General features: G+C 41.9%; 2 protein-coding genes across 2 annotated transcripts; one reads left to right on the top strand and one right to left on the bottom strand.

The window, feature by feature from the left end:
* On the top strand, window positions 1-1,761 carry LOC109845908. Its single transcript, XM_020415157.1, has 3 exons — window positions 1-161; window positions 1,038-1,370; window positions 1,542-1,761. The coding sequence occupies exons 1-3, from the start codon at window positions 42-44 to the stop codon at window positions 1,605-1,607; spliced, it is 519 nt and encodes a 172-aa protein (XP_020270746.1). The 5' UTR covers window positions 1-41; the 3' UTR covers window positions 1,608-1,761.
* Window positions 12,443-12,888, bottom strand: LOC109845745 (FK506-binding protein 4-like). The gene is made up of 2 exons (XM_020415017.1): window positions 12,799-12,888; window positions 12,443-12,703 (listed from the first exon to the last, which is right to left on the bottom strand). The coding sequence occupies exons 1-2, from the start codon at window positions 12,886-12,888 to the stop codon at window positions 12,443-12,445; spliced, it is 351 nt and encodes a 116-aa protein (XP_020270606.1).

Genomic DNA, 23,142 nt, shown 5'->3' with positions numbered 1-23,142 from the left:
CTCTCTCTGCTCCCTCTCTCTTTCTCTCTCTAAAAAAGAAGATGAAGGTGAAGATTGATAGGAAAACAGTGGAGAAGAACAGGAGGATACAAATGAAGAGCTTGTGCTTCAAGCTCTCCTCTGTCATCCCTAAACATGCTCATAACTACAACTTCTCAAAGGTATGATATTCATAATACTACTAATAAACTACCCTCTAATACCATTAATTACAATTAACTTTGCTAATGAATTGATTAAGAGTGTATAATGAGTGCTACTGATGGGCCCCTACTACATGCTAGAATCAAAATTCGCACATTTAATAAGTCTTGTTTACTTTTGTCCAATAATTAATTAGTGCTTATAGCTTGTTTCAAGCCAAAGTGGTGACTGAGAAGGCTTAACGAGGAGGAAGTGAATCATGCATTAAATCTTTATGTGGAAGATTTAGTGGTGCGCTTTCAAGCTAGGTTTAGTTTCGTCTAAACAAACACCAGAGGGACGTGAAAATGGATTTGGACCCTCTCCACTACAAAAAAGTAGTGGAGAGACCACTACTTTTAATCTCAATCGTTGATTATTTAGTAGACGGTTATGATACAATCTAAATCTAACACTTACCATACCCCCGTATACTGCACTCATTCCTAATTTACACTAAAAGAAAAAATCACAACCAGCAACTAGATAATCAATGGATGTGATTATGTAGTGGTCCCTCCACTATTTTTTTTAACGGAGAGGATCTGAATCACGTGAAAATACCTCTTTTTCCCTAAATGACTAACTACTTTGGTTGTTTGAACTCCTGACTCCTGAATTATTTAACAAGCACGTGTTGATTAACAATGAGTTAATGCTTTGGTACGCAATTTTGTGAAGCTTTCTGATCACTTCAAAGTAGAGGACTATAACGATCGGAGCGCAAAACACCCCCCACATTGAAATTGTAAAATAACGAAAAAAAATGAGATCGTGCTTTATTTATTAAAAAAAAGGTATCGTATCTTCAATTTAAGGTCACAATTATTAAACTAACTTCGTTCCCATTTCAGGACGCGTTATCGCAGTATGATCATCTAGACCATGCTATTGATTACATAAAAAAATTGAGTGAACGAATCGAAAGACTGAAACAGAGGAAGAATAGCGTCACGGGCGAAGCGAGCGACAAGGAATCGGACGGTGGCATGGCCGGTGAGCTCGGGCTGCCCGTGGTCGAGGTGAGGCACCAAGACTCGATCGTCGAGGTGGTCCTCATCACTAGTCTAAAAACGAGCTTCGTGTTCCACGAGACGATCAAAGTTTTAGAAGAAGAGGGTATTGACGTTCTCAACGCTGGCTTCTCGGTTGTGAGGGACAAAATTTTCTACACCATACACTCGCAGGTATTTTGGTTTTCTTCCCTTTCATTTTGATATGAAAAAATATTTATTTATCGGCTAGAGTGAAAAGGATTACTAACTTTTCATTATGTCGTTGTTTTTTTTTTATAAATAATCTTGGGAGTAATCATAGTATATTGATGAAAACTATATTGCGTTTATGCATGGTTGCAGGTTGTTTCATCTATAAATGATTTTGAGGCTTCAAAGGTGTCTGAGAGACTAAAGAAATTGATATAACCATCGTGTTCCTCTATGATTTTCGATTTGTGTATCGTTGATAGAAGACGTTTCAAAATCGTCAGATGTAGTCAAGATGCGTTCATGATTTGAATTGTAGTAGTGCAGATGTATGCCTTATCTTTTTAAGGACAACAAAGAATAAAATTATTTAAATGATGCATATTGTTATGGTGTTCCCATTCGCTCGAGTGCAACTCAATGCCAAGCAACGGACAAGTGTACTTCTGTATGCTATGCCTCAATCAACTTGGCGGCCAGAGACTAGTAGGGATGACAATCCAGCCGACTTATCGAGTCGACAACCCTTCATGTCAACTCGAAAGGCGATACTTGTCGCCCCCGTTTGTCAAAGACGATTCACCATGAGTCCACTCGACCGTTTGCCAGACGACTCGAAAATCGTTACTTCTCGGCAAAACTAAAGGATAACCTCTTCCTCGAGCCTATCCTTACTGACAACGTGTCAACATCGCATTTAATGCATGTCAGACGCATCATGCCCCTAGTCTCGATAGCCTTCATGACTCATCGGACCACGTGAGGCACCGCCATGCCACTACTCACTTCTCGTTTAATGCTGAAGTGATCCTTCCCCCAATCACCAGCCGATGCCTATAAAGCAAGTGCTGACGCAACCGCCAGCCCACACTTCTTTCAGTGCTCGGTCGAAGTAACCAATCTACTCTTATACCCTAGGTATAAATACATGTACTATTCTGTCTTGGCCGGGGGATGGAAGATCTGACCCCCAGATCCTAATTTTCGAATTCTGATCCAAATTTTCTAAAATTGTAAATCATACTACACACACAAGAACTCTCACCGTTCTTATTTACCCCACTCAAGTTCATTAGCTAACTTGATCGTCGGAGATACAACGGGGAACCAAACCTCGTCGTCTCATGATTTTCTACACGTGCAGATTTTTTAGATTCCCAACTCAAGAATCGAACATAAAGTCAGGAAAGAAAGTGGTCTCTCATCAATCCTCAACAAACTCATCTAAACACGGATACATATTGACTATGTGATCGACTAGTACATCACCACACACTATACGTCCTTAGCATGAGATAAGCTTGTAACTTTGGTCGATCGAAAAGGGGATGATAGCAACTTGAGGTCTCTATTGTGCTGCAATATTTGTCTTGCAACTATTAAAAAAAGTAGCTAAGATGCTTTATAGAGAATTAACTCCAAAAAAAGAAAGAACTATAGAGAGAATGTACTCGTTTTGGGCCATGAATGAGATCATGATGTTATAGTAATATACAAATTTTAAATAAAAAGGAAACCATTCCGTCCAATTAAAATTAATATGATACAAGCATGAGATGAGATTTTTCATGAGTTAAAATATCTATTTTATTTATTCCTATTTCAAGAGGAGTGAGAAGAAAGAATACTACGTATTTATTTTAGTCCTTAAAATTCTGCTTAAAAAACTACTTTTCTCAAACATTTTATTTGAGGATTTCCAAATAATTAACCCTAGTCAACACTTTTAGGAAAATTAACAAATCCACACAGTTTGTATAAATTAGAGAAAATCCTCCTTAAACCTTGAAAACTATTTAAAAGCTATTATGAACTGAAATTATCATAAGGGGTTTTTCTCTTTTAACCCAAAATTTTACCCTCACTTATTTAAAAACCCACCCACTTTTGCGAACACCGATTTTACCTAATGTAACCATGTGTCTTAGTTTTAAACCCAATATCCATAATACCTCTCTATCTTTATACAGTATTTTTCCTAAAAAAACTGACACTGCCCTTTTTCTCTTTTTCTGAAGATCGCTCAAAGGACATCATATTAATGGCAATGATGGTGAGAGAATTAGGCGTGTTGCTTTCCTACTCCACCAAACCCCAATTTGGTACCCATCTTTAATTTACCCACCCACAATTAATTTCCCCTCTCTCCTTGAGAAATCTCTCTCTTCTAGTAATATTTCTCCTCATAGAAGACATTGATTCTACATCAGGTTGGTGGTTGAGATCTCCTATGTTCGTTCCATGCAGTAAAAGGTCAAGACTTCTGAATGTAACTATAAAGTGATTGAGATCCCATCTTCATATATTGATTGGTTGAAAAGACCCATTTTTTAATGAGAAAACCTTGCTTTTGTCGAGAAAACTATTTTTTCATGAAAAAACTTTGATTTTGTTGAATATATCCTATATAGTGAGCATCAGAAAAAATGATATACTTTCTTTAAAAAGTGCTATGAAAAGTTAAAAGTTTTATGTTTTCTTTATTTGACACAAACATAAAATCCATTTATTTTTCATTTCTATAGAATATAAAAAAATCTTCATCTTCGAATATTTAGAAATGGATATTGAGTAATACTGTGTATAAATGTAGAGAATTACATATTGACTATCAATGTTGAATTACATCATACACAATAAGAAAATGCATATTAAACTTGTGTTTGTCTGGTAATATTTGATTGACCCACTTATTTTATTTTTTATAAACTTCAGTAATGGATGAAGAGCTGTATTTTGCAATAATGAACTTCAGAGGAAACAATCACTTGATTCTAATGAACATCAAGGGAACTTTTAGTAATTTAGTGGCTGAGGTGCAAAGTAGAATTACTTTGTATTCAAGCCTAATAAAGCTGCCTTATGAAGTCCTATATACAGAAGGATTGTTTGCACGTGTCCATGATGGTGTCGATGTTTTAAAGATGTTCAATGTGCATCTAAGTTGTAAGAAGAAGATAGTTAAGATGCACGTTAACATAGATCGAGATATATTATTTGGTCTAGTGGCAAACACCATTCACATAAGGTAATAACTTGATATATATTGTAAATTCTATATTTCACAAAATTAATCCGTGTTTATTTAAATTTCTACAGTTGAATGAATAATTATGACTATATAATATGACATAATGAGCTATAATATTACACACGAAGTTTTAGTAATGTTTCTAATAGCTAGTCTAATAAGGTAACAGGTTAATGTTCTAATATGACATAAAATCCCATGTAGAAATTCTACCATATCTCTTTCGGAACAACATGCTCATTCATAGCATAATCCATCCAATTCACAAAAATGCATTACATGAAATTGAGAAATCTAGTATTCAAATTCCTATTTCGTGGTATCATGCCATTAGAAGTATTGGTCAAGAATTTAATAACATTGAATAGCTATTGCAAAGTCTTAAAAATTACTCAATTGCGCTCGATTTTAAGTTTGATTATTTGAAAAATGAACCTAGATGGTTGATAGTAAAATGCAATGGTATTGATTGTGAATGGATGGTTCATTGTAACCATTGTACATACAACAAATGACATTACGCGAAGAAAATTGGTCATGTGCATAGTTGTCTCGAAGGAGGCATAGGAGAGAAGGGAGATCCATGGGCGTCTTGGGGTTGCAACTATCGTGAAACGTACTATGCAATTGATCTTAAAAAGAAGCTTCTAAGAGAGTTTGGTGCTGATATCTGTAGACAATAAAAATTGCCTTTAAATCCTTATTAGAGAAGTTCAGAACAAAACTGCTAAAACCTCACCCGAAATAGCAAAAAAGGGGAAAACGCAGATACCTCCCAAACCGTAAGGAATTTAGCAAAACGGAGGAAGCGAACATAAGCCTTTGGCTTGGTTCGGATGGCTCCATCTCGTCGAGATAGGTGATTTTCATATATAATTCGTCCAATTCCAACTTACGGTTTGAAAGTTACGGCCTATTCTTCGATCCATGCTATAGAGCTCACCTAACGGCTTGAAGATCGCCTGCAGACCCAGGTTCGTTTGCAGTCCCCAGCTTCGCCTGCAGTTGCAAATCCGCCTGCAGACCCAATTCTGCCTGCAGTCGCAAATCCGCCTGCAGACCCAAGTCTGCCTGCAGTCCCAAATCCGCCTGCAGACCCCAAGTCTGCCTGCAATCCCCAGCTCCGCCTGCAGACCCAAGTATGCCTGCAGTCCCAAGCTCGCCTGCAGACTCAGCTCGCCTGCAAGCTCGCCTGCAGACCCAAGTCTGCCTGCTCGCATGCGGTCCCAGCTCGCCTGCAGTTGAAGCTCGCCTACAGCTCGAAGTTCGCCTGCACGATCAAGCTTGCCCGCAGACCTAAGTCTACCTGCAGACCCAAGTCTGCCTGCAGTCCCAAGCTCGCGAGGACAAACCTTCCTTATTTTCCGTGATGTAAGGGTAGGAGGGGCACAATACTCCAGGCCCGTCAGATGGCCATCCACAGTACGAATGAGCGGACAGGCGTCGAAACAGCCTGCACCCTCATAAATTCAGCTCACCTCAGTTGTCCAGGCGAAGATCTTCAGCAGCATGAAGAGGGGGATTGGCCGTTGCATATTCTGCTGGCTAATCTCCCAAAGGTTGAACCTGGACCTTTGCCAAAGGCTCCCTCATTTGAGAACCGAAGCTCCGGCTCCGGCATCAACTTCGATCGGATCGTCCAAGGGAAGCAGACTCGGCACGAGCACCGAGCGAGGCGTCCTATCGCCACCGAGGAACCCACGTTAAACAAGGAGGGCTTTCCCCCGCTTCTGTTGTAAACATTTGATTTGTTAGTTTGTAATAAGCTTTCTTATAAATACAAACGAAACTCCTTTCTTCGGAAGAATCAAAATTTACACATACAGAAGATGGCGACCACAGTGGGAGAATCCGTTCATTCAGATGAATTGGTGGTGGCGCAGTTTGACGAAGTTGCTGCAGGGACTACTGTTGAGTCCCTTGTGATCAAATTCGAGGGGTACTTACAATCGTCCTCTTCTGGCGGCAATACATCTCGCGATGGCTGCAGAGTCGTGCGGGTGGCCCAGCCTCAAGAGGCCGAGGCAACCAAGCCTGAGGGATCTACCCAAGCCGAGGCAGGGGGTTCTTTTCCCCCCCAAACCAGTGGAGTCCGAGCCGAGATTCGAGAATGCGGGTCTAGGAGCTGCTGGGTGGGTCGATGATCGATCCTCGCAGACCCCTGTGCAAAAGGAATCAACCATTCGTGTCGACGCAGACTACGCCTCCGCCGTCGACATGAACGCTCCTCGTTCAAAAAGATCCAAACAGCGGCGACGAAAAGCTCTCGCTCGTCTTGAGGCGCAATCCCTCATCCCCTACGACAGCCTGAATTATTATTCAGGCTTTGGGGGAATCAACCTCTTGAGCCAGGTTCCCATTTTTGGCGAACCGCTCAAATCAGGCGAGCCTAGCAGTTTAGGCGAGCCCAACCTCTTGAGCCAGGTTCCCAGTTTTGGCGAACCGCTCAAATCGGGGAGCCTAGCAGTTTAGGCGAGCCCCACTCTGTGGGCAAGGTGCTCAATTTTGACGAACCAAGGGCACCTGGCGAACTCTGCAGTTCAAGAGGGCTTCGTCAAACAAGTGGACTTCACCAATCTCGCCTGACGGCCCAAGTTCGCCAGAAAGGCGAAACAACATCTCGCCAGACAGGCGCAGGCACACTGTACCAATCTCGCCTGACGGGCGAACCTCGCCAGCCTGAACCTCGCCAACACGCTCACGCTCAAATGGGGGTGGCCACCCCGTTTGCCGGCACAGGTCTGACGTCCGTCTCTGACAACGACGACGACGATTGCTCGGCAACGGCAACGGCGCAGACTTCAAGCTCAATTCGAGGCAAGCACGTGAGTGTGCACATGACTGACATCCCTGAGGAGATGTCTAAGAGGCTCGACGAGCAACAAGCAACTATCGACTCCCTGAAAGAGATGTTGGAGCAGCTCCTGAGCGAGAAGAAGAGGAAGAGAGAGAGGACTTCGCGGGCTTCGCATAAATTCTTGAAGCACAAAGAGCGGGTGCCTACTCTTTCTCACTCCTCATCCGAGTCATCTAGAGGAGCGTCATCTTCGGGCCATAACCCAAGAGACAAGAGGTTCGACGATCTCCAGAGTCAACTCGACGCCTTGAAGCTCCAGAAGCGTGTGAGCAAGCTGGCGGTTGTCAGACCGTATCCAATTGAATGGGATGCGGTCTCCTACCCGGCAAAGTTCGAGCCGCTAGACCTCCTACAGTTCAATGGCAAGGGTTCTCCTACCCAGCACATCTACTACTTCCAGGCGCAAACTGGACACATAGTGGGAAACGATCCCATTATGACTCGACTGTTCATTGGTACCCTCAAGGGGGTCGCTTTTGAATGGTTCCGCAGATTAGAGCCTGGGTCCATCACCTGCTGGAAGGACATGGAAAGGCTCTTCATGGCCAGATTCTTTGACGATGACACAGAAGTATCTATGGCCACCCTGCTAACTGTGAAGCAGAGGAAGACAGAGTCTGTAAGCAACTTTGTCAAGAGATTCAGAAACCGGTCGCTGCATTCCCGCGATCGAGTTTCTGAGGCCACGCTCATCGAGATGTGCCGGAACAATCTCTCCATCAGCGTTCTGTCCAATATGGGCGCTGTTGAAGCTCGCTCATGGAAAGACTTACTCCGCCAAGGAGAACAAGTCGAGAGCATGCTCAAGCATATGGGTGACGAAGACCCGCATGAATTTCGAGGCGATGATGACCAAGATGCCTTGGTAGTAGAGACCATTTCCTCATATCCTGCGATATCCCCCGTCGATCCTCTTCAATAGGACGGCGGGCCCGCAGAGTCGCTCCAATCGCGACAATCCCTGTCATGTTAACACTACACCTCTGACATTCCCCCGTTGATCCTCTTCAATAGGACGGTGGGCCCACAAAACTATCAAGTTAACTATTACCTCTGATAGTCTCCTCCAAAATTCCCCCGTTAGTCCTCCTCAATAGGACGGCGGGCCACGAAGCTATCACATTAACAATCACCTCTGATAGCTCCCTTAACACTCCGACAAGTACACGAGTATAAACTACTTCTTCTGATCCTCCAACTGGTATAAGAGGTTAAATTATTTCCTACGCTTTCACTTCTTGAGCCAGGTTCCCAGTACGGGCGAACCGCTCAAATCAGGCGAGCCTAACAGTTTAGGCGAGCCCCACTTCTTGAGCCAGGTTCCCGGTTATGGCGAACCGCTCAAAACAGGCGAGACCAGCAGTTCAGATGGGCTGCATCAAACTCCCACTTGGTCAAACCTTCAGATAGTTAGGACCAAAGCCACAATCCCCCGCCAATCCTCTTCAATAGGATGGCGGGACCCCCAAATCTGTCACGTTAACAGTTACCTCTGACAAATCAACTTACCAGTCTTCTTCAATAGGATGGTAGGTCCATAGAGTTGCTCAAATCGCAATAAACTCCCACTGTCATGTTAACGGTCACCTCTGACAAAATCAACTTACCAATCCTCTTCAAAAGGATGGTAGGTCCTCAAAGTCGCTCCGATCGCGGCAATTCCTATCACGTTAACGATTACCTCTGATAGCCGACACCGTCATTCCCGCAAATGACGTTGTCCGATCAGTCGTCATACTCATACGTCCCTGAACGATTTGATTCTCCCTGCACCGTCTTTCCCATGAAAGGCGTTGTTGTTTGATAGTAGCCTACTAGGTGATGTGCTGCTATTTCAGGGTTCGTCTTTGCCCCATGAGAAGACAAATCAGGGTTCGTCTTCATCTTTGCCCTAAGAGAAGACAAGTTTCCCCCTTATCCTCCAACCGGTGCATGAGGCTAAACTGTTCCCTTATACTCCGACTGGTGCATGAGTCTAAACTGCTTCTTCTGATCCTCCAACTGGTATAAGAGGTTAAACTATTCCCTATACTTCCACTTCTTGAGCCAGGTTCCAGCATTGAGCCTAAGAGAGACTCCTCGACAACTTACCATGCTAAGGGCAAGAGCATGGCTAGTCCAACTCAAACGGCAGTTGGTAAAGACAAATCAAGTCCGTTGATAGCTGAGGGTTTGCTCAAAATCCTAGAAGGCGATCATCAGCTGCGAGTGAAGGGCAGGGATCACTTTACGGGACTTCATATCCAAAGTGTTCCAGACCCCATGCGGCCTGATTCAGGTCTGAAAACATTGGAGGAGGTTTTGTAGGCAATAAAAATTGCCTTTAAATCCTTATCAGAGAAGTTCAGAACAAAACTGCTAAAACCTCACCCGAAATAGCAAAAAAGGGGAAAACGCAGATATCTCCCAAACCGTAAGGAATTTGGCGAAACGGAGGAAGCGAACCGAAGCCTTCGGCTCGGTTCGGATGGCTCCATCTCGTCGAGATAGGCGATTTTCATATATAATTCGTCCAATTCCGACTTACGGTTTGAAAGTTACGGCCTATTCTTCAATCCATGCTCAGGAGCTATGCTATAGAGCTCGCCTAACGGCTTGAAGATCGCCTGCAGACCCAGGTTCGTTTGCAGTCCCCAGCTTAGCCTGCAGTTGCAAATCCGCCTACAGACCCAAGTCTGCCTGCAGTCGCAAATCCGCCTGCAGACCCAAGTCTGCCTGCAGTCCCAAATCCGCCTGCAAACCCAGTTCGCCTGCTAGCTCGCCTGCAGACCCAAGTCCGCCTGCAGTCCCAAACTCACCTGCAGACCCAGTTCGCCTGCAAGCTCGCCTGCAGACCCAAGCTGCAGACTCGCCAGCTCACTGTCAACTGCCCACTTGGAGTATGGGAACAGTTACATCAGTGGTCAAATCCCACAAATCAAGGGAGAGGGCACAATACTCCAGGCCCGTCAGATGGCCGTCCACAGTACGAATGAGCGGACAAGGCCCCGAACAGCCTGCACCCTCATAAATGCAGCTTACCTCACTTGTCCAAGCAGAAGGGAGGGCCGCCGGCGCTCAGTTAGTTGGCTATATCCACTCGAGTACCTGACAGCCGTTGTCACGCATACGAGGAGGGGCTTTCCCATTCCTAAGTGACGTGATGTAAAACATGGCTCCTCGAATGACCGCTCCTGTTGCAGGTGAACAGCAGGATATCTCTGAACGACGTGTGGTCACATCCCATAATTCAAGGAGCAGTCAAGCTGTCTCCCTCACGTGGTCAAATCCCATGAATCAAGGGATGGCCCATGTTATCCCTTGCCTATTAAAACCCATCTTCAGCCAGCATGAAAAAGGGGGATTGGCTGTTGCATATTCTGCTGGCTAATCTCCCAAAGGTTGAACCTGGACCTTTGCCAAAGGCTCCCTCATTTGAGAACCGAAGCTCCGGCAGCAACTTCGATCGGATCGTCCAAGGGAAGCAGGCTCGGCGCGAGCACCGAGCGAGGCGTCCTATCGCCACCGAGGAACCCACGTTAAACAAGGAGGGCCTTCCCTCCGCTTCTGTTGTAAACATTTGATTTATTAGTTTGTAATAAGCCTTCTTATCAATACAAACGAAGTTCCCTGTTTTCGGGAGATCAAAATTTACACATACAATATCCCATATGGAACAATCGTCCATCTAGAGCACAAACATTGATAAAGCATTTTCTACTAGATTTTTTGATTCCTCCGAGATAAATGCAATAGAGATCTTTGCCCTTAGAAGTTCACAATCATTCTGATGAATGAATAGAGTTGTGCCATTGATGATAGAATATATGTATCCCATCATGATAATGCCACAATCTAAGTTGTTGCACAAGCAAATGCTACAATCAACGATTAAATGATAAATAAAAACTAAACTATACTAATATATTTTAAGTTATAGTCAAACTCATCATGTTGAAGAACATGTCAGGTTTCTATATTACCCATCCACATTTTCTATTTTCCATTCATTCTTAATGTAAGCTGAGAAATTATTCATGAATTTCTTGGCATTATCAAGATATTTAATGTATGTGAGTGATGACTAGTGATAAAACTTTTTCTCAGACTTAATCAGTTCCAAGATATACCAGTGACTACTAATAGGAAAAATAATCTTTTTGCATTCTTCAAAGCATGCATGTGGAAGCTACCGGCCCTTGAGTTGTCTCACCCAATAACTAGGATTATTTTGTAGTAATACTCTCTGTTAAAACATGACCGTCATATTTAACCAAAAAAACAGTCTAAATGAAAGAAAAGTTTCCTAATACTCACAACAAAAAATGATCCGTGATGTGTACGTGTTTTAGGCATGCTTTTATTTTAATCTTCATCTTAAATCACTCTATCACACCATCAACTAACTGAAAATTATGCATGAAAAAATGATTATAACTAAAATATGGAAATATGCAAAAACTATTAAGGTTTAGGAAGCTTACATCATCAGAAATTGTCATTCCAATAAGAAGATGATATGTATCTGATCGAGTAATAGACTGCCAAACAAATTCATCTCTATGACTTATGAAACATACACAAGTTAAATAAAAGTAATATGAAAGGAAGAATAACATTAAAAAAATGTATAAAGGAAAATCACACGTGTCTCATAATTTATACTTATTCATTCTCTTCTTGCAAAATTCATCAAGGAGGTTCCTCTCACTTTCATTTACTTTTCCTTCACTGGATAATTGCAATTCCTAGGATAAAATCAGTCCCTCTATTGACTTTCTTTCTCTTCTCCAATGTTTATAACAGGAAAACATTAATCACTTCATTCTTTTCATTACAATACATACTCTTGTTTGGCGTTTGCAATTGAGAAATAATAATCATATCTCTCCTTTTCTCATTATGGCCCTTCAGCTGCATATAATGTGAATGATATACATGTGTGGATACATGTTTCTTATCTCTAACGATTCGTTTAATTGATGGGGTCCTATCTCTGATGTTCTTTTTAGTTGATGTTGTCCTTGAAAAAGATATATCCACAAAATCATCATCTTCAACTACCTCTTCCACAATCATCTCCCCTTGTTTTTCTTTCCTCTTGCGGTTATATTTATTTTCACTAGCATTCTCCTCTTTCTCACTTCTTTCTTTATCTTTACTATTCTCTTCATGGCTTTATACTCCTTATTCAAGAGCTATGCCGTCATCATCCTCATCATCATTCTCCCTGTCATTAGTATCATCATCATCCTCATCCTCCCCATCATTTGTATCTTCACCATCCTCCTCGTCTTTCCAATCCTCTCCATCTTCCTCTTCACTTTCATCTTTGGCTTCATTGCTGTCATTACCCCCAACACTCAACTTATTCTCTAACTTAATGAGCTCATGATACTCCTTCCTATTTTCTGCAAGCAAATCCCGCACTTGAAATAATGTCATCGCCTACAAATACAACACCATGAAAGGGTTAGGATTCACGAAAGATATTAATAAGTTGATAGCAACAAGACAACAACAGCAAAAAAAAGTGTATATACCGGTTGAGGATTTGATGCACTAGGAACAGATGATATAGTGGTTTCACCTGTGAAATTCCTAATACACTTTAGCTTTTCAATTAACCTCATCATGGCTTTTAGCTAAAAGAATCGAGACTTCCTCTCAATAAAAATGGGTCGTAAGATTTTCTATCTTATTTCACACTTTTGCTCCCCAACTATTTCATAAAACCAAACCTAGAAAAAAATAATAAATTTAGTTACAATTATTAATAAGTAAAAAAGGAAAACACATAATTTTATTAAAACATACCACCAATACCGATGCAAACCCACCCATGTACCCGGCTCGTTTGCGCTCTCCTATCGCTCGCTTTGAAATGGACAACTTTGCCTTCGTCATCTCCTTATACAATATATCATACACAGCACCATCCCAATTGCAGTTATGAAGAGCAAATAAATTGTCCGCATATCTAAATGCCCATAATGAACATGAGTTAGCGGGATGAGGGCACAATACAAATCCAATAATAAAAGTCACAAGTATTTTCACACACTCTATATGGTTGGAGTTCATCAACTCCACAATCAAATCAGTCATCCTCTTGCGAGTGCTCCACACTTTCTTGTTATCCTTCTCCTCAACATTCCTTTTCTTCCTCCTACTGGCCTTCTCCTCCTCCTCCTCTCATTGTTTCTTTTTACAATACGCATGCTCAGTATACATAGTATTAGATGCTCGACCATCCATTATAACCCTATTTCCAGTATTTGGCAATCTGATTATTTTATGCACATCATGAACACTAAACACAATATCTTTTCCCCCAATCCTAAATGAGCTATGCTTTGGATCAAATGCATGAAGTAAGCAATCGATTTCAACTTGTTCCTTAGGTATAACATGTAGATTGTTATTATTATCATTTAGCAAAGATCGTAAACAATTATTTAACAAATCAAAAAATACCACAATATTTGAAGGCATACTTAATTGTGCTACATCTTTCCTACAAAAAGAACATATCAGTCAAAATGAATGGCCCTTATAAACATAAAATTTAAGATATCATGTGGAAAAAGGTGATAACAAATGATGCTGCTGTATATAAAAGTGACAGTTAGCAATCCCAAGTTTTATTTATTTATTTAGTATGATATGGTTTCTATAGATATTGATGACTTTAATATGATATGGTCCCAAGTCCCAACTAAACGATCATCAGACTCATTTTCTCAAAAACTTTCAAACGAATATGATTGATGGATATTGAAACATGTCATATGCAAGAATCAGCATGTTAAAAATGGGATGAGAATAGCATTACCCAAGAATTATGATGGGCGCAATCAAACTAACTCTGCATAAATAAATGTCATGACTAAGACTAGGAATTACCAAAAGAATGAACGTACTAGCCATTAGTTCCATTTTCTAAACAAACACTAAACAGTTAGGTAGCGAATAACATCTAATATTCCTCAAAAAAATTCTTAAATGACTCTATTAATTACTGGCTGCTGCAATTAGGACTTGAGATATGTAGAAATGGCAGGAACAGACATTGGCATGCAGACAGGTTGGCGGTCGACCGCGTTCGTGCACAGAGCTTACTGGGCGTCTGGTTTGGTGGTGGTCGACCGCCGTGGGCCTGTTCTGGAGTGTGGGCGGTCGACCGTGGCAGTCGATCGCGATGGATCGCGGTCAACCGTCACGATCGACCGCCGTAGCGGTTTTTGGCTGGGTCTGTTTTCCAGACCCGTTTTGTTTGGGTTTTCTATAAATACCCAAACTCGATTCTAGGGTTTGTAAGCAAGGGGTTTTAGAGCAGATTGAGAGGGTTTTCTTTAGGCTTCTATTCTAAGAGCAATTGGAGAGATTGAGAGTTGATTTGTTGAGGGTTTATGAGAGATTTGTAACCCTAGTTTGTTCCTCTTGATTTCTAATAGTGAAAACTCCCCCCTCCTTGCCCCGTGAACATAGGCATCTCGCCGAACTACGTAAAATCTGGTGTTTGATTGTTTGTGCTATTGTTTGGAGTGGTTGTTTATCTCTCTCGGCTATTTGGTTGGATCTCGGCATAGGGGTTTCTCCCCAACAAGATATTCTAATAATACACTGATGAGTAGGATATTGCTCCAATCTAGAGATTAACTATGAATAATAAGAATAGCAGGAAAGGAATGCATGAGTTTTGTTCTCCATGCATGATTCTCGGGTCCTTAAACCTTTCAGAGACTGTATTTTCAGTCATGCAATTATTGAAATAAGGATTTTACATAAACAATTATTTTACTTTCGCTCGTTATCCAAAGTTACTGGTTCTATCAGACTCATTTTTCCGACGCAGACCTTTAATATTGTTTGGGATTTGGATCTCCTCCAACGTGATACATGCAAGTCAAATTTATTGTTGAATATTGATAGTCAATAATAGATAATTGAAGAATATTAACACATCAATCTTTATTTAGGGCTTGTTTGGATTGAGGGGAATAAGGGAGAAGAGAAGTTAGCGGAACCATTCATCTTGTTTGGGAACACTTAGGAGGTGAAATTATTCACCCTAGTTCCCCTTAGTTCACTTCTTAATAGTATAAAATTTATTACCCCCCAAATTGGGGTGTAACTAAGGAGAAGGGAACTCCCTTCTATTCCTTTCTCTTCTCTCACCTAGCTTCTCTTAACTTCCCTTAACCCCATTGAAATCCAAACACGCCCTTAATGTGACAACTAAATAGTTTTATAAATAATATGCTCTCTTTTGAAAATGCAAGAAAATCTTTCTAATATTAACATATCAAAACTATTGTATATAATAGTATACGTCAATGGCAATGTCAACTTGATTACTTAAAAACACAAGAAACATATAACGAGTCTTCCAATTCAATGTAGCAAGCCTGTGAAAACGGCGAAGGAATTGTGAAAAACGTGAAGAATAACTCAAAACAGACTCCACCACACCCTGGTGTGGTGTCTGCCATGGGTGTGGTAGAATCTGTCCTGCACCACACCCTCTGCCACACCCACGGTGCAGGGTGTGGCAGAATCTGTCCTGCACCACACCCTCTGCCACACCCATGGTGCATGGTGTGGCAGACTCATTTTTAGAATCCTCATTTGTATAGGAATCCTCCTTTGTTTTGGGATTGTGTTTTATTATAAATAGGACCACGTTTTTTAGGGTTTCTTAAGAAGAGAAAAGGAGAGAATTAGCATTATTTTGAGCACTTTGAGAGGGAGATATTATGAGGGAGTTGAGAGCTTTGGTTAGGGTTATATTTTGTGAGTTGTAACCCGTTGTATTTCTCCTCCATATAGTGAAATCTCCCCATCCTCTCCCCGTGGACGTAGGCAATTTGCCGAACCACGTATATCTCTGTGTTTGGTTTGATTTGTCGTAATTGGCTTGGTTTGTGCAAGTGTGTGGCTTTCTTCTTCCGTGATCTCAAGTTCGTTGTGTGTGCGTGCAACGCTTCCGCATAGGCGCGTGACAAGTGGTATCAGAGCTCAGATTTCAGATCTAGGGTTTTGGATTAGGTGGAGGAAGATTCAGTTGGAAGCTTGGTTCTTGGAGTTCTAGGCTTTGGTGGAGTTAGGGTTTGAAGTTGCCGTTGAAGATCTCGCTTTCCTCGTGTGGTTAGGAGTTCTATTTGGAATCCAATCTAGGATTCAGTTGGGTAATTTCTTATTCTTTTTAAAGTTTGGATCTTTCTCTATAATTTGGAATTTGTGATTATGGGTAAAGAAGTTGGTGAAAGCAGCAAGATGACAGGCACAGTTTAAGTGGGTTTTCAGAACACTAAGATTAGTGTAGTGAAATATGACGGCAAAATCAAATTTGGTTTGTGGATGAGCGACGTACATGATATGCTCAATGCTCAAAATTTGGAGGAGACCATCATGGTCAATGTGAGGCCACCTAAATATGAAGAGTCGGTATGGGAAAAGATGAATAGGAACGCTTGTGGGGTGATCAGGTCCTGTTTGGAACAGGAGCTGAAATACGATGTGATTGGGGTGACGTCTGCGATGAAGATGTGGGAAATTCTCAACAATAAGTACCTTACGAAGAGTGTTGAGAACCGGTTGCACTTGCTGCGAAGGTTATTCAGATTCCAGATGTCCAGAGGTACCTCGCTTGCGGCTCATGTGAACAACTACACTAAGTTGTTGTCGGACTTGGCGAACGTGGATGAGAAGATCACAGATGAGTACAAGGCTATTATTCTTTTGGGCTCCTTACCGGATGAGGAGTATGATACCTTTGTGCTTATGTTGTTGAACGAGAGATCTTCTATCACTTATAGTGAAGTGACTAACGCATTGACGAACTATAATTTGAGGAGGAAGGATAAGGAGACTTCCCGCGCTAGTACTTCAGGAGAGGCCTTATCGACGAGAGGTAGAAGATTATATCAAAAAGGTGAAAATAGAGGGAGGTCAAAGTCAAGAGGTCGTCACCAGCTTGGAAAGAACCAATGTGCATTCTGCAAAGAGCAGGGACATTAGAAGAGAGACTGCCCGAAAGTCAAAGAAAAGGAGAATAGCAAGAATAAGGGCCCGAAGGCCAATGAGGTGAATGTTGCGAAAGGCGATGATTCCGATGATTCGAGCTTTTCTCTTTTGATTACTCCGGAGGTGAACCATTTGGATGCATCAGAGTGGATGCTTGATTCTGGCGCTACTTATCATGTGACTCCTAGGCGAGATTGGTTCTCATCATTTGAGAGACTCGACGGGGGTGTTGTTGTCATGGGAAATGATCAATCCTATGGAGTTTGTGGGATAGGTACTGTGAGGATTCAGATGCACGATGGAGTAGTCCGTGAGTTGAAGGAGGTGAGATTCGTTCCTCAACTGAAGAAGAATCTTATCTCAGTTGGAGCTCTGGAGGCGAAGGGATTCAGGGTGACCTTTGAGGATGCTGTAGCGAAGGTTACTAAGGGATCTTTGGTGATGATGAAGGGAGTCCGCAGTCATAATTTATACTATCTGAAGGGGAGCACCGAGATTGGCCATGTTGCTTCGGCTACTTCAGATGCGGACATGAGCAGACTTTGGCATTACAGGTTAGGGCACACAGGAGAGAAGTCACTGCAGGCTTTGTGCAAGCAGGGGCTATTGAAGGGAGCCAAGAGTGGAAAGATTGAGTTCTGTGAGCACTGTGTTCTTGGCAAGAAGACGAAGGTGAAGTTCGGGACGGCCATTCATAGGACGAGGGGCATCTTGGACTACGTGCACACAGATGTTTGGGGTCCCACTAAGACGGCATCACTTGGTGGTCGACATTGGTTCGTCACGTTCGTTGATGACTATTCTAGGCGATGTTGGGTGTACACCATGAAGCATAAGAGTGAAGTCCTAGATTTGTTTGTGGAGTGGAAGAAGAGATTGGAACTGCAGACTGGGAGAAAGATCAAGACGTTGCGATCCGACAACGGCGGCGAGTATACCTCAGACCCCTTTCTGCAGCTATGTCGAGACGAGGGCATAGAGAGGCACTTCACAGTTAGTCATACACCGCAGCAGAATGGGGTGGCGGAGAGATTGAATCGGTCTTTGCTGGAGAAGATTCGATGTTTATTGGCGCATAGTGGTTTGGAGAAGATCTTTTGGGCTGAGGCACTTTCTTATGCGAGCCACCTCATTAACAGGCTGCCTTCATCTGCGATTGAGGGGAAGACCCCTATGGAGATGTGGTCGGGAGAGACAGCACATGACTATGACCAGCTTAAGGTATTTGGTTGCCCTGCATATTATCATGTTAGAACTGATAAGTTGGAACCTCGAGCTAGGAAGGCCATATTTGTAGGATTCAAGCGTGGTGTCAAGGGATACAAGTTTTGGGATCCAGTTGATAAGAAGATTGTGCTGAGTAGGGACGTCACATTCGATGAGGCTTCTATCTTGAAGCTTCCCAGCTCTCATCAGGTGGAGAGCGACCCGACAAAGGAGATTTCGCAGGTGGTGGAGATTGATGCAGCTCCATAGAGTCCAGATAGTGCAGTATCCATTAGAGTGCCGACTGAGGTGATGCCAGGCGAGCACGACGATGATGCGGAGGATACGGGTACTCATGAGCAGGATCAGGGACCGACGGCTCAGGTTCAGGATTCTATTGCTACACGGAGACAGAGGAGAGACATACGGGTGCCAGCACGGTATGCCGACACAGTTGCATATGCACTTCCGGTGGAGAGTATCGATGAGATGGTGCCTACTACATTCAGAGAGGCCGAGCAGAGTTCGGAGGCTGATTCGTGGCAGGTGGCTATGCAGGAGGAGATGGAGTCCCTTCATAAGAACGATACATAGGAGCTTGTTGAGCTTCCAAAGGGGCGGAAGGCGATTAGGTGCAAGTGGGTGTACACGAAGAAGGAGGGCATTGAGGGCACTCCAGTGAGATTCAAGGCTAGGTTGGTTGCGAAGGGCTATGCACAGGAGGAAGGTATTGATTACAATGAGGTTTTCTCTCCGGTGGTGAAGCACTCTTCGATTCGGATTTTGCTAGCTTTGGTGGCACAGTATGGTTTGGAGTTAGATCAGTTGGATGTGAAGACGACATTTCTTCATGGTGATCTTAATGAAGAAATATATATGACTCAGCCATTGGGATTCCGAGCTGCAGGGAAAGATAAGTTGGTTTGCAGGTTAAAGAAATCGCTATACGGTTTGAAGCAATCTCCTCGACAGTGGTATAGGCGATTCGATGGTCTTATGCTTGGTCATTCGTACACTCGGAGTCAGTTTGATCCTTGCGTGTATTTTTGCAAGTTGAGAGGAGGTGCGTACATTTATTTGTTGCTTTATGTCGATGACATGTTGGTTGCCTCTAGTTCCAGGTCAGCTATAGATGAGTTAAAAGTTCAGCTTTTGAATGAGTTTGAGATGAAGGACTTGGGCGAGGCGAAGCGCATTTTAGGGATGGAGATCGGCAGAGATAAAAAGAAGGGCAGGATTTGTTTGACACAGGTGGCTTATTTGAAGAAGGTTCTACAGCGATTCCATGTTAGCATGGATACGAAGCCAGTTTGTGTACCTTTGGGAGCCCATTTGAAGCTTTCAGCTGGCCTTTCACCGAAGTCAGTTGAAGACCGTGAATTGATGACGAAGACTCCATATGCGGGCGCAGTTGGGAGCTTGATGTACGCAATGGTATGTACGAGGCCGGATTTGTCACAGGCGGTGAGTATGGTGTCGAGATACATGCACGATCCAGGAGTGGGTCATTGGGACGCCGTGAGATGGATTTTGAGGTACATTCGAGGTACGCTCAATGTTGGTTTGGTTTATGAGTGAGACACTACAGGTGGGCAGTTGTGCATTGGATGTGTTGATTCAGATTATGCCGGGGATTTGGATAAGCGTCGGTCTACTACGGGATATGTGTTTACTTTGACCCGTGCGCCGGTGTGTTGGAGATGCACCTTACAGTATATGGCGGTTACGGAGGCTGTGAAGGAGGCTATTTGGCTTCAAGGACTTTTGGAGGAACTTGGTATATTGTAGCGGTCCGTCACCATTCATTGTGATAGCATGAGTGCTATCTATTTGGTGAAGAATCAGGTTTTTCATGCGAGGACGAAGCACATTGACGTTCGTTATCACTTCGTTCGAGATGTTCTTGAAGATGGCGATGTGGAGATTGTGAAAGCCCACACAAAGGATAATCCGGCAGATATGCTCACAAAAACTTGTTACACATTCGTGATTGTTGAGGCCGTTGACGGCCATTTGGATGAACTACGGGCGGCTTGATTCCTTGGGAGAGGGAGTACGTAGGCAACCACATTGGTGTAGCCGAGTTTTGAGAGACGACACAGTGGTGCTCATGTTGGTGTCGGCTCAGTGTTGGGATGTAAAACCCCAAAAATTTTAAAAATATTATTATAAATGATAATAAATGAGTTTTATTATGATTTGTGATCATTCTGGGATGAATGGATTAGATTGGAATCGATTTGAGATCGATTCGCAGTTTCAGCCTCGGTATCGCGAGTCTACTGAAAACTAATACTATTTTATTTTTAGTAATTTTTCTATTAATCAGATTGGCACGAAATTTGCGCCATTGATTTTAAAATGTTAAGACCGTGTTGTGATTAAATTTTCGTTACGTTTTGACAACGGAGACTGAAATACTATTTTGAGACGGTATCAAGTCCGTTAGCATCTGTCGTATTTGTATTTTTAATAATTTTTATGTTGATCAGATAAATATGGGGATTACACCTTTGATCGTAGAATGTTGAGACGGTCTTGTGGGTAAAATTTTATTACTTTCTGAGAATAGAGATTTGAAACTCAACTTTTAAATAGTTTAAAATTATAAATATTATTATTTATTTTATTCCTTTTCTTTTCTTCTCTCCCCCTACCCCCACCTATCCCCCTCCTATAAAAGCCTCTCCCCCTCTCTCTTCTGAGCACGTAGAGAAGAGAAAAAAGAGAGAGAAAGAGAAGGGGGAGAGAGGGAGAGAGAAAGAGAGGGAGAGAGAAAGAAGGAGAGAGAGAGAGAGAGAGAAAAAAGACAGAGAGGAAGAAAAGGTAGTAAAAGATAGAGGGGATTTTGGCTATTCGGAGAAAAGGAACAGATAGGAAATCTAATTTCAGAGATCAATAAAGGCAAGTTCATCTCTTTCCAAACTCATCCCCAGTAAATTTTGATATTGATGAATATACATGATATTGATGAATATACATGATATTGATGAAAAGATATGATATTAATAAAAATTGATGAATATACATGATATTGATGAATATACATGATATTGATGAAAAGACATGATATTGATAAAAATTGATGAATATACATGATATTGAAGAAAAGACTTGATATTGATGAAAATTGATGAATAAAATATAAGACTAAATTCCTAAAGACATGATATTGCTAGCTAGAACTATACGTACATGTCTACCGCTGGAAATACTGTTACTATTTTATACATATAATACTATTCATACATACGGTACTATTCATAAATACCGTTACTATTCATATGTACGGTACTATTCATACATACTGTGGTACTATTCATAAATACCTTACTATTCATATGTATGACACTATTCATAAATAACGTTACTATTCATATGTACGGTACTATTCATAAATACCGTTACTATTCATACATACTGTTGTACTATTCATACGTACTGTTATTGTTCATACATACGACACTATTCATAAGTACTGACACTATTCATACGTATGGGTACTATTTATACATACTGTTACTATTCATGCATACGGTACTATTCATATGTACTGTTACTATTCATGAGTACGGATACTAGTCGTAAAGTACTGTTGCTATTAGTAAGTACTGCTACTATTCACAATTTGTTAATACAGCAGATAGTCGGGGTTGGTAACCATGACCATTTACTGGACAGTTTCGCCCAGTTTTATTTTCTGGAGTTTGTTTGCGCCGTTTTGTAACTCGATCGCGGAGTTTGAGCCGCTCGATGTTATACTTACAGTCATGAATATGACGAAATACGCATTTGAATATCCCACGGGGATTATGACGAATTGAGATCTATTTACTTGTGAGTTAGTACACTGCAAATGAGACTGTGATGATACCTATTTGTCGATCCGCACGGTGATGCGATGATACCTATTTGTCGATCCGCACTATGATGTGATGATACCTATTTGTCGATCCGCATGATGATGCGATGATACCTATTTGTCGATCCGCACTATGATTCGATGATACATATTTGTCGATCCGTACGGTGATGCGATGATACCTATTTATCGATCCGCACTATGATGCGATGATACCTATTTGTCGATCCGCTATGATGCGATGATATCTATTTGTCGATCCGCGCGATGATGCGATGAGTTGGAAGAAGTTCAGAATGATAATATTATAAACTATTTACCTGAGTATTTGGCGGATGCCAAAAGTATTTCTACTTATTGTTGAGATACTTTGTTATACGAGTACACGAGATACATATGTTGATGTCTATTATGATGCTTTACTTTCCAGTTATATTTTGATTGCTTAGTTCAGAGTTAATATTTAGTTATTTACTACCTGAGACATACGGTATATACATGAGGGTTTCCTTGTTTGGATTATTTCGCTCGACGTACTACGTCTCAAGTTGTAAGTTTCTAAATATTAATTCCATTAGATACAGGGAAAATGATCTAGGTAGACTATGCTTAATAGATAGAGCCTCTACTTCATCATCTAGCAGCCCTTCCCCTGGGAGCGGATGGAGGTGAACTTGCTGTAGCGCTCTGACACTCTTGTTGTTGTTCTTTTTCTTTTAAATTTTCCTTTCAGGCAGCTCAGAGTTCCGGAGAGCCGCAGGATGACGGAGTTTCTGGCATAGTCGTCGTC

The sequence above is a fragment of the Asparagus officinalis genome, chromosome 6 (assembly GCF_001876935.1).
Source record: "Asparagus officinalis chromosome 6, Aspof.V1, whole genome shotgun sequence".
In the NCBI taxonomy this organism is placed as follows: domain Eukaryota; kingdom Viridiplantae; phylum Streptophyta; class Magnoliopsida; order Asparagales; family Asparagaceae; genus Asparagus; species Asparagus officinalis.
Note: the sequence above shows the minus strand (reverse complement) of the source record. Positions and strands in the feature narration are given on the sequence as shown.

Excerpts from the sequence above, each read along its gene's own strand:
- LOC109845908 (XM_020415157.1), top strand. The coding sequence starts at position 42 with ATGAAGGTGAAGATTGATAGGAAAACAGTGGAGAAGAACAGGAGGATA. Across the intron at positions 162-1,037 it reads ATAACTACAACTTCTCAAAG|GACGCGTTATCGCAGTATGA; the intron begins GTATGATATTCA and ends TTCCCATTTCAG. Across the intron at positions 1,371-1,541 it reads TCTACACCATACACTCGCAG|GTTGTTTCATCTATAAATGA; the intron begins GTATTTTGGTTT and ends GCATGGTTGCAG.
- LOC109845745 (XM_020415017.1), bottom strand. The coding sequence starts at position 12,888 with ATGAGGTTAATTGAAAAGCTAAAGTGTATTAGGAATTTCACAGGTGAA. Across the intron at positions 12,704-12,798 it reads GTGCATCAAATCCTCAACCG|GCGATGACATTATTTCAAGT; the intron begins GTATATACACTT and ends TTGTATTTGTAG.